The sequence below is a fragment of the Oculina patagonica genome, chromosome 9, assembly GCF_052425735.1.
Source record: "Oculina patagonica isolate OP01 chromosome 9, crgOcupat, whole genome shotgun sequence".
NCBI lineage: Eukaryota > Metazoa > Cnidaria > Anthozoa > Scleractinia > Oculinidae > Oculina > Oculina patagonica.
In genome coordinates this window covers 31,591,595-31,602,324 of record NC_135766.1, presented here as the reverse complement: position 1 = coordinate 31,602,324, position 10,730 = coordinate 31,591,595, and the positions used below count along the sequence as shown (strand labels likewise).

The 10,730-nt window shown below is 39.6% G+C and overlaps 1 protein-coding gene across 2 annotated transcripts; it reads right to left on the bottom strand.

The window, feature by feature from the left end:
• Positions 1-1,649: 1,649 nt before the first annotated feature.
• LOC144664820 (acireductone dioxygenase-like) lies at positions 1,650-9,648 on the bottom strand. Of its 2 annotated transcripts, none has more exons than XM_078526044.1 (5): positions 9,564-9,648; positions 6,730-6,856; positions 5,557-5,676; positions 3,293-3,472; positions 1,650-2,119 (listed from the first exon to the last, which is right to left on the bottom strand). In XM_078526044.1, the coding sequence occupies exons 2-5, from the start codon at positions 6,847-6,849 to the stop codon at positions 1,985-1,987; spliced, it is 555 nt and encodes a 184-aa protein (XP_078382170.1). In that variant the 5' UTR covers positions 6,850-6,856; positions 9,564-9,648; the 3' UTR covers positions 1,650-1,984. The 2 variants fall into 2 exon arrangements, with proteins under 2 accessions (XP_078382170.1, XP_078382171.1); XM_078526045.1 differs by having other exon boundaries at positions 9,560-9,609.
• Between the last annotated feature and the right edge of the window lie 1,082 nt (positions 9,649-10,730).

Genomic DNA, 10,730 nt, shown 5'->3' with positions numbered 1-10,730 from the left:
AGGTTGATGGGCCTATAACCGGGGGGGCTTATAAGCGGGGGGGCTTATAACCGGAATTTTACGGTATCCTTTATTACGAATTTGCGTTGGTAACTGATCCTTTTTAAAATTTCTTCTTATTATCTCGTTGCTCTCTGTTCCAAAATATCCACGCCTTCTGTTTAATTCATCTTCGTTTCGCCATCACCAACCTTTTCTCTCCTTTCTCTTTTCATGAAGAACAGCGCCATCAATCCTTTTCTTCCAAATTGTCCTCTTTGGCTCTTGCTTCCTTGCAAGAGCCTTTCTTAATGTCTTTCTTATTCAACGGTTCCGCCTCTTCTATCTTGGCCGCCGCTTTTATACGGTGACCCTTGCTGCTGTCTCCAGTTTTTAACTGGTGAGTGAGACACTTAAAGTAACGCCATCAGTAAAAATTATAACCGTATTGACTTTTTTCTGGCGTTTTTTGCCAGTTTGAAGTATGAGTGTGAAGAAATCTCCAAAATATGGAAATAGTTAAATGGAAGAATTTTGCAACTTAAATATTAAATGTCAAAAAAAAAAAAAATTCTGGCAATACCCTGACGTTTTTTGCCAGTTTGAAGTATGAGTGTGAAGAAACCTTCGAAATATAAAAATAGTTAAATGGAAAAATGTTCCAACTTAAATATTAATTGTCAAAAGAAAAAAAAAAATAACTTAATACAATGCAAATATCTTTGCGTACATTGTAAAGTAAGAAACTGGTATATTTGATTTTTGCACGGTAATAAAACAACTATGAACGAGGAGGACGGAGAAGGTTATAGCGACGATTAGTAGAGCCAAACACAATTTAGCAACCTATGAGCCATGCTTGTTGCGGAAAATCGTTCTCATTTCCTCCCTTCGTCTTTTGGCGGCTGACGGCCGTTGGTGTTGATGGTAACCCCAGTTTCATTGAACGGTGATGCTCGCCGAACCTTTCTGCGTGCCTACGACCAATTTACCCGATGTACATTGCTTTGCAATGGCTACAAGTGATGGCGTAAATGAGACTGCTCGTAGTGCAGCTGTGGCGTCCTTTAGGGTGAACAATTCCGTTCGTGTGGTTGATGTATTGATCCATCAACTTGAAATTCAAGATGGCGAAACCAAGATGGCGGCCGTTTAGACATCATAATGTAATTGTCACGTAATGTGACGTCATCATCCCACGTAACCTATACCAAAAGATAGGTACTATACATCCTTTAAGTTTCATTTTAATTGCTTTAATATTCTGGAAGTTACATGGGGGGAGGCTTGTAAGCCCCCCCCGGTCCCAGAAGGTCCTAAAAAGCCCGGTCTGAATATGGTTAATTTTGGAGATTTTCTTACTTTTTAAACAAATAAAATTGAGAACTCATTCGAGATGGCGGACCCAAGGTGGCAGACTTTTTGAAATGTGCGGCATACACACGACCTCATTTTGGCGTGATATGACGTCATAATTTACACGTGCTTGTCACTGAAATGAACAATTTTGAATGTTTACAAAACATGGAAGTTTATTCCTATGGCGTGAATACTCTTGGAGGTACGTAGGGTGGCACAAAGTGACGTCTCATGCTGACAAACAATAAATAGCCTTGGCTGAATTGTGTTACGAGTTTGGGTCCAAAATAAGACAACTGACAGCATTATGGCGCGTTTTGCTAGTTTATTATGTGATTTTAATTTATAGTATTCATGTTAGATAGTGTAATGATTGTGTTTCCAGCAACAACTCCTTCTAAAATATAGCTAGGCTACGACGTAATGAAAGAAAAATGGTAATATCGATATATTCCAAGTAGTCACCGCTATTTGGACTAATATCTACTTAAGGCTTTAAAAGAAAATTCAACAGTACCGTTAAAACATGTTAAAGCAAGTTCAAGACCTTTGTCCAGCTAACAAGTCACTAATCTACTCTGGTTTTGTCGGATTTCTTGCATCCTTAAAAAGCCACCATGTGCTTTTGCGTTTTCTTATGGGCTTCTTAGACTCTGGGAAACTTTCCTGCATGCAGATCCTTAAGGTACTGGGCACGAGCCGGATGCTCATCAGCTCCAGGCCTCTTATGAGCCGTCCACACTGGCTCACCAACAAACATGCGCGTCACTTTGATGTAGTTCTGTAGAGAAAAAAAAGGTATAATTGTAAAGTCTATTCCAATCTTGGAAACTGGAGGAGACATACTGGTGCCGGGGCCTTACGCTGCTTACTGCAGGTCCTTTAACGAGAAACTACTAAGAATACTTCTTCTTTCCTTTCTATGCCAGGGCCTGAAGCTGAACCTCTTAGTTAAGGGTATAACACCCTTTCTTTTAAACCACTTCACCAGTAATACACTGATTTAAAACATGAGATATAATCGCAGTTATGTACGAAACTTAAGCAGTTGCGTAGAAAAGGCCTTGAAAAATTCAGGCTTGAACGGGATTCTAATAGAAGAGTAATAGAATCCTCTACGACAACTGAGCTATCAAGCCAACTGGGGGCTGGTCACTTTGTGAGTTTGTTCCCGTAGAAAATAAGATATTAAATTGGATATATGGACATGAGATTAATGGTTGTGATGACAATGGCAAACTTCTAGGTATATTCTGATATAGATGAAAGTGATTTAGAACGATAAATAAAGGAAAACCAATATTTTTCTATATCCTCCCGGATAAATGAGGGTCATACCAAAATGTGAACACCAAATTTCAGATTTTTAAGCAAATAATGATTATGAACCTACAGTTAACCTCTCGTTAGTGAATACCTTTGAGACTTTCCACTTAGAAAAGGTTAGAAAGTTAATTCGTTTATATGAGGTTGACATGCTCACGATGAAAATGAGGATTTGGATTGGTTGCTTGAGTAGCTAGAATATTGCAATAGGCTCTTAAGGTATCTATGGTGTGCTACTTTAAAGTTGCATTATACTAGTGGTGTAATCTGTCAAGAAACACTTTTCAAAAGAGAACTTTTTCTGTTTGGTAGAAACTTTTTTCTGGCAACCCTTGCAACATACCAAAGTTGTAAATTTGGCGTTTTCCAAATGTCACGTTTGTCACTGTACATTTAAAGTTTCTCAAAAGGAAACATCATGCTTAATATTTGACACATATTATCCCATATTCGCCATACGTACATGAACAAAACAGTATAGTCACTATCAATTTGTTTTATACGTCTATATGTTTACCAGTAAAATAAAAGTAAGTTCAGTAGATAAGATTAATTTATGCAAATGATGGGATGAAAATGTTCCTCCATTTAAGATACATTTTCAGATTCTGCTAGCAGAGTTTAATACCTTTTCATCCAAAGTGAAACGGTGATAAATGCCAGCAGGAAGACTGAGCATATCACCCTTCTCAAGAGAAATACGGATCCACTTGTCTTCTTGATTCCTGATGTCGAAGTAGCCAGTGCCTTCCAGTATGAACCTGATCTCCTCGTGCGCGTGAAGATGCTCTTCAAAAAACATCTTGATCTATGATATCAATAAACAAACTCTTACAAGTAGCCTTCAATCATTTCTATGTGGCTCTTGTGATAATAGTTTAATAGAATCGAGCCTCCTATCCTATCCTATCCTATCCTATCCTATCCTATCCTATCCTATCCTATCTTATCCTATCCTATCTATCCTATCATATCCTATCTATCCTATCCTATCCCATCCTATCCTATCCTATCCTATCCTATCCTTTCCTATCCCAGCTCATCCCAGCCCATCCCAGCCCATCCCATCCCATCCTTTCCCATCCCATCCCATCCCATCCCATCTCATCCCATCCCATCCTATCCTATCCTATCCTATCCTATCCTATCCTATCCTATCCTATCCTATCCTATCCTATCCTATCCTATCCTATCCTATCCTATCCTATCCTATCCTATCCTATCTTATCCTATCCTATCTATCCTATCATATCCTATCTATCCTATCCTATCCTATCCTATCCTTTCCTATCCTTTCCTATCCTATCCTATCCCATCCCATCCCATCCTATCCCATCCTATCCTATCCTATCCTATCCTATCCTTTCCTATCCCAGCTCATCCCAGCCCATCCCAGCCCATCCCATCCCATCCTTTCCCATCCCATCCCATCCCATCCCATCCTATCCTATCCTATCCTATCCTATCCTATCCTATCCTATACTATCCTATCCTATCCTATCCTATCCTATCCCATCCTATCCTATCTTATCCTATCCTATCCTATCCTATCCTATCCTATCCTATCCTATCCTATCCTATCTTATCCTATCCTATCCTATCCTATCCTATCCTATCTTATCCTATCCTATCCTATCCTATCCTATCCTATTCTTATATGTCAACTCAATATGGTCACTAATGCGAGAGGTCTGTCCCTGGCCTCGAAATTAGTCCCGACGTCCGGTCATCAAGGACTGATGGATTTTCCTGTCGGGCAGTAACATGTCGTGCTTGTTGGTCTAATAAGCAAGGACCAGGCAGCAATTAGCAGACTAGATAACGATTTTAAAACAAAAAGACAGACGTAACCAAGCAAACAACTGCACGGCCGACAAGACAAGCTGAAATTTAATTGGACTCTGGGTTCGGTTCAGGCGAGGAATAAATTGCCTGTTGTTTTTTAAAGGCGTAATCCAGACGCACCTACATGACATCAACCAATATTTAATTAACACTTATAGAATAGATCCAGGTGCTCGCGATAAAAGACAAAAATTAAAATCAATTTTTTAATTCAAATAAGCAAATTTTCGACAGAGTGCAGCAGGCAAATCGCAGACCGGCGGCTAAAGGGAAGCTTAGGTCTGACTTGCAGAGGTTTAAGCAGGGCCTCATCAAGGACCTCAAGGTCTTGCAGAGCCAGAGGTGGGCTGGCTTGTTAGAAGTGATGAATGGCACAAGGAAGGAAATGAATGCGATAACCAGGCCAGAGTATCTTCAGGTTAAAGGTGGAAAAAATGAGACGAGATGGGTTAATTTGCCAAGAGGCTTTCTGAGCAGGCAAAAGTGGCAATAGCTTTTGGAGGTGCTCTACTTAGCGCTGGAGAAACATCTCCGAAAAACTAACTCTGGATATGGAAGGAATGAACTACTACCAAAATGGAGGCATTGGTGCTTCCTTCTGAGCCGGGATACCCAGTTGGCAGGTCTGGCATTACACATCAGAGGCATTCAGGAGTTATATTGGACTAAGCTGCTGGAGATTTGCTGAGGTATTCTTCATTTTGATGTAGCACCAGTTAATCTCTGTCAGTGTTTAGCCATTGTATGTTTGGTTGTCATGTCAACTGCTGTTTAAAAACCTGCTTGTAAAAACTATGCACCTGTGAAATGAGTACCTTGAATACGGTACACCATATTACAGTCTTCTTGAGTCCAAAGGTTTGGCTCATCAGTTAAATTTTTTGTTAGTGGCCAAGCTGTTTTCAAATCGCCTTTGTGACAGTTGGCCCTAAAATTTCATAATTAGAATTGTAAACCATTGCTCCAAGTTTAATTGAGGCCTTGTGGAAGTTAAAAAACAAAAGTACATGCCCAATAATGCAGGACAAAGATCCACTAAGTACATACTTTTTGCTCATAGTTTGACATCTTTTCTGGAGTGACAGTGATGATGTCATCATAACTGTAGCCTCTATGTTCGCGAATCTCTGCCAGTTTTCCTTCCTTCTCGTAATTGTCAGCATCTAACTACAAAATAGAACAGTCATTACAAGTGAGGAATACTTGATAAGCACAGTTCACGAAGAACTCTTTTCCCAATATGAACTGGGTTAAGTCCTAGACTCAACAATTAACAATGGTACATTCTTTCAGCTTATATGAATTGGTTTTGTTAAACTGAGTAATTTTCAACAGAGTGGCCTAAAACCTTAACCAAAGATATCACTCCGACCAATCTCAAAGGGCACAGACAACACAGTGAACCAACCAAAACTCGAAGCAAATGCATGTACATGTAAACGGCGTGAAGCGCGGAAAACGTGCAAGAACTAGTCCGATCGGTTTTAGCTTTCTTCTGATTAGCAAGGAAGCAGCAAACAAGCTTTTTGAACCATTCACTGAGCGTAGTCGGTAATGCAAACCAAATCAAATGCGAATTGTATTCCACACTCAAGTGAAAACCGCTCTAAAAATGTCTTAAATTGTTTTACATTGCAGCTTGAACCTATTTCCATCTTCGCTCTTTCCACTTCTACTCTTTTGCACTTCGTTTGCAAGATTATACTTTCACTTGCTTGTGCTCTACGCTCATTCAGCTATCTAAAAGAGGGACTGTGTGCACTCTGTTTTGCAAAAAAACAATGTCTTAAGTTTACACATTGTGGATCGATGTTTTTTTTTCTCTCTCTTTCTTTAGGACATACGATTCTCGTACACGTTTCACCCCAGTGTCACACCTGATTGAAAATGAAAAAAAAAAATGAAAAAACCTGAACCAGTTCATTTGTCGGCTGGCAATGGAGTTGAGCCCTTACCGTGTAGCTACCCTTGGCTAGTTCCTACACGGCATTTTCTCCAGACCTTCACGGTATCGTGTGACGTCACTACTTGTTTCGGCGACTCCGAGGAGAACGGCCCAAGACGTTTTCGCTCGTACCACGTGACCTAAAACGGGTTGTCCGCGACGAAAATAGGGGCCAAGGAACTAAGCAATAGCTACCCCTTGTGCCCTTCATTTAGCTCAGTATTGTTCTCGTTCTTCGTATCTTCCCTTGCCTGAGATTGAAATGTTAGTTTTACCTTCCAGTACAATACTCCACAATTCTTCAAATCGTCCAGTGACATTGGCTGGGGAGGATCAAGTTGATGAGGCAGCCTCTGATCCTCGTCTGAGGAGTCCATAAGCCAAGCTTTCACCATTATGAATCTGTTTAAGACATTAAAAAAACAACCCTTTATAACAAAACCTATTCTAACTGTTTTAATAGGCAGACATTTTGCAACGTTTTACGTACTTTGGGGAATCAAACGCAATGTTAAACTATTTAAGCCAAATCTCATAATAAACTGCTCGCCTTCAACAATTGTGAGCAGCATCGCGAAAAATAACAAATGTAGATTCTGTCTAGATTACTTTGCAGGCTGATTCAATTATGTTGATCTGTCGACCCAAAGAGTTGACACAAGCAACTGGGCCATATGTTCTCAAATCATGCTTGAAATAATGCTATCGATATATACAAAGATTAACACACCTTCTTTTTTCAACTTTTTTAGAACATTATAGCCTACAATTTGCGTCACTATAAGAAGATATGCCATGACCATGCTGGAATTGAACCAGTCACGTGGTTGTTAAACAAGTGCACGATTGTCAATTCTGCATTAATGAATGGCTTTCCTTGATTCTCCAAACAAAACAGGGTGTCAGAAGTGGGATCTTGGGCGTACTAGACAGGTTGTTCATCCTGAAATTAAATTAAGAGGCATGCACCGAGACCGTATCCAGAGGCGGTCAATGTTGCGGAAGACAGGGTAGAGTGGAGAAAATTGATCAATGGCCCTATTCTCCCAGAGGATACTTTTTATAATAGGATTCAGATGATTGCCGAGACCGTATAAATGGTTTGTACTGGCGCAGCCTTGTTCAGAGGTTGTTCTTCATCAAACCCTTCGTTTTATGCTGCAAAGGCGTTCTCTCAATTGGTTTTCTTCCCAGGTATTTCGGCACCGCAACGTGGGGGGAGGGGAAGCCCCCAGAATAGGCCCCCTGTCCTCCCCCGCCCCCCACGCTCCATCGTCTTTAGGCTTGATCAGTTATTTTCATAACGACCCCAGTTTCTCCATTCATTCTAATTCTTCTTTGACCCCTTTATTAATCTTATTCTTTCTCAGAACAAATTGCACTTTTCAAGATATGATGGCCGTGAATGACCGGCAACACACTGGGATCTATTCGCCGTCAATGCAACCCGGTCCCTAAATCAATTATTTAACTATCGCTTTATTACATGTTTTATTCCTGTCGGCACTAACATTTTGCTTTGCGTGCTGTGTAAATATGTTTGATCAAATTTATTTCTTAGCAGGTCAGCACGCCAACTACCTGAATAACTTTTAGCTCTCTGGCTACCGTACTAACAGCTTGAAATTTCCTATGAATGCAATTTCTTTGTACCTGACAAGTAGCGTGTTTTTCCCGAGGACTCTGGTAAGCGGGGTATAGAAGCAGTCTTCGATTTCGTTACCTTTGCATTTAACAATTTCTGAGAGACAATTGGTGACCCAGGAATGCGACTACTGTGTATATAATAGTTTTAAATTTTTACTTATATAATTTACTTGTAACTTGACGGTCCACTCATTTATGTTGTTATTTTCCTTCTTGATACAGCCAATAAACAATTATTCATTTCTCCACCATATGACACCTTTAATTGTGCCTTGTAGCGTGTCGTTGCCTCGCGTGACAGTCACTCGGAATGTTTGATAAGGGTTTTGCGAAAGAATTTTCAGTGCTTTATAGAAATGTAAATACGTACATGTATGTAGACCATGGTAAATTAATTTTCTGCAATCGAACACCTTGGAGTATGCTTCACTCATTTACATTTTGCTTATGTAAGTAATGGATGCAGATAACCCCCCAATGAACAAATGAAAGACAGGCCCACAGCAATCATGTACTGAATATACGAAAGCCCGCATAGCCAAAACAAACAGATGAACACGGAGAGACAAGCATGCATCCTAACGGTTGCATGACTATAGGTTTTACTTGTTTATTATTTGAATATTTTAATAATTTTGAAGATTCTTTTTAAAAAACCTTGTTTAGGGTAGGTTACATTTTAATTTTATTTCTTCTTTTAATTACTTCGTTCTTTTTATTTTCTTCTCTTTATTAATAAATAAGTTTTTGACGAATATGGTTTGAATGTTTTATAAGTAACTGGGTGTTGAGAAGCAGATTAAGCATTTTCCACTAGGGTGTTTATGAGTAAAGGACTAGTTTTATCTCGGTGGACGTCTTGTTTTTGAATTTTTATGCGAAAGACTAATTCCATCGCGGTGAGGTCTCCAAATTCACGCGATTTTCCGAGGATTTTCAACGCTGCTACAAGCTTCGACGCATTACGATCGGTCTCTGATTTCGTGCAGTTAACTTTCCATGCCAAATACCTCTCGTCACGCTAATCTTCGGGATTCAATACTCTTTCCTTTTCGATTCCTTTGCTAACGCTCAGTCAAACTTATCTTTCATTTGCTAAGACTTGTAAGTATAAAACGAGTTGAATTAAGCCTGTGATCGCAGTAGCGTGATGCGTCGGAGATTTAGAACGCAAGTAAGGGTTATGTTTTGAAATCATACTCGATATAGAACTATCTAAATAAACTTCAATTTTTTTTCACAATTTCTTTTTTCGGCGTTTGATTTTAAGAAAATTTCAGCTTATAATGTGCATTACTGCAGGGAGGTGAAGGGGGCTATGCATATATATTATATGCAGACAGCGTTCGATAAATTTACGGTTCGATTTTAAAATCTAAACTAAAATATACGACATAGAAGTAAAGATACCCGTAAAAAATCGCAAACAAACGATCTAAAGCCGTGTAAAATACTCACGCACCTTCGTTATAAGTGTAACTTTGAAGTAAGATCGCGCCGCTACTTTTCTATCGTCCAACACAGACTTAGTTGACCCCTTAGTTGGGTTTGTCACGCGCCGAACAGAGCAAACTTCTCTCTTCGGCCTCTTTCCCAGGGCCCGCGCTACCTTCGAGAGGAACCATCAACTGGTAATTTCTGCAACATAAATCCCTACTTGCCTGCAAAAAATGCTCGGAAAATAACAAAAAAGGTACCTCATTACTGTTTCTTATTCTGCTTGAAATTCTGCTCTGGCGAAGCTATTTCGCTCGAGTTAGCGAAAAAGGGATTTTTATATTCGCCCTCTTTAGTCGAATTTCAGTGAGAGCGATTCTTTTACTCTTTACGACTCCATGTTGCAATAGCCTGTGTATAGCCGCCACCTCCCCTAAAAAAGGCAAAGAAAAAAACAAAGAAAAAGTCGGAATGGGGCGGCTGTACACAGGCTATGTACTGCAACTTTTTTGCAGTATTCAGTTTGGCTCTGCTTGCAGTCCACGTTTCTCAGTACAAAATGAAACCTCTCTTGACCCCGTTCAGCTGGCCATTGTTGGGTTTTCTATCTCTACCTTTTGAATTGTAACTCATGAAGACTACATTGATGAGAATTAAGAATGTCACCCCAGTTATAAATGTTAGAGCGTCTCAATGGGGTTAACCGTCAGCAGAAAAACGGCCAAAAATTTAGCCGTGAGGCGTAAAAATTGGAACATTTTGACCTTTATCGGTCAGTAATTGTAAATAAAACAGACTAGATCACTTCATCGTCCCAGAATGGCCCTACCGTAAAAGCCACCACCCTGATTGAGACCCTGATGTTAGTAAACGCTCTCTTATTACTTATTCTGTGAGTGAGAATTATTGAAAATGTTGTAGCTCTTTCCGCATTACAATATCTGCTCACTGGAAAGAAAAAGAAAAATTCCACTGCCAATATCTCCATGCCGATGTAGTTGATTAATTTTAGTGTGTGCATGATGACGGGGAAACTGCCGGGTAAAGTGTTTTTTTTTTGGTTGCGTTTAATTATCTGCTGGATTTGCAGAATATGAAACTGATCTTCACTTGATTTTTTTTTTCCGCTATAATGTTTAGTTCTCAAAATCATGACAAAGCATTATCGAGGAAAAAACACCTTCTCTCAAGA

Bases quoted from the DNA above. Each gene is read 5' to 3' on its own strand.
- LOC144664820 (XM_078526044.1), bottom strand. From the start codon at position 6,849: ATGGTGAAAGCTTGGCTTATGGACTCCTCAGACGAGGATCAGAGGCTG. The intron at 3,473-5,556 runs GTATGTACTTAG...TTGATATCATAG, and splicing joins TGTCAAACTATGAGCAAAAA to ATCAAGATGTTTTTTGAAGA. The intron at 2,120-3,292 runs GTATTAAACTCT...TTTTCTCTACAG, and splicing joins GTTTCACTTTGGATGAAAAG to AACTACATCAAAGTGACGCG.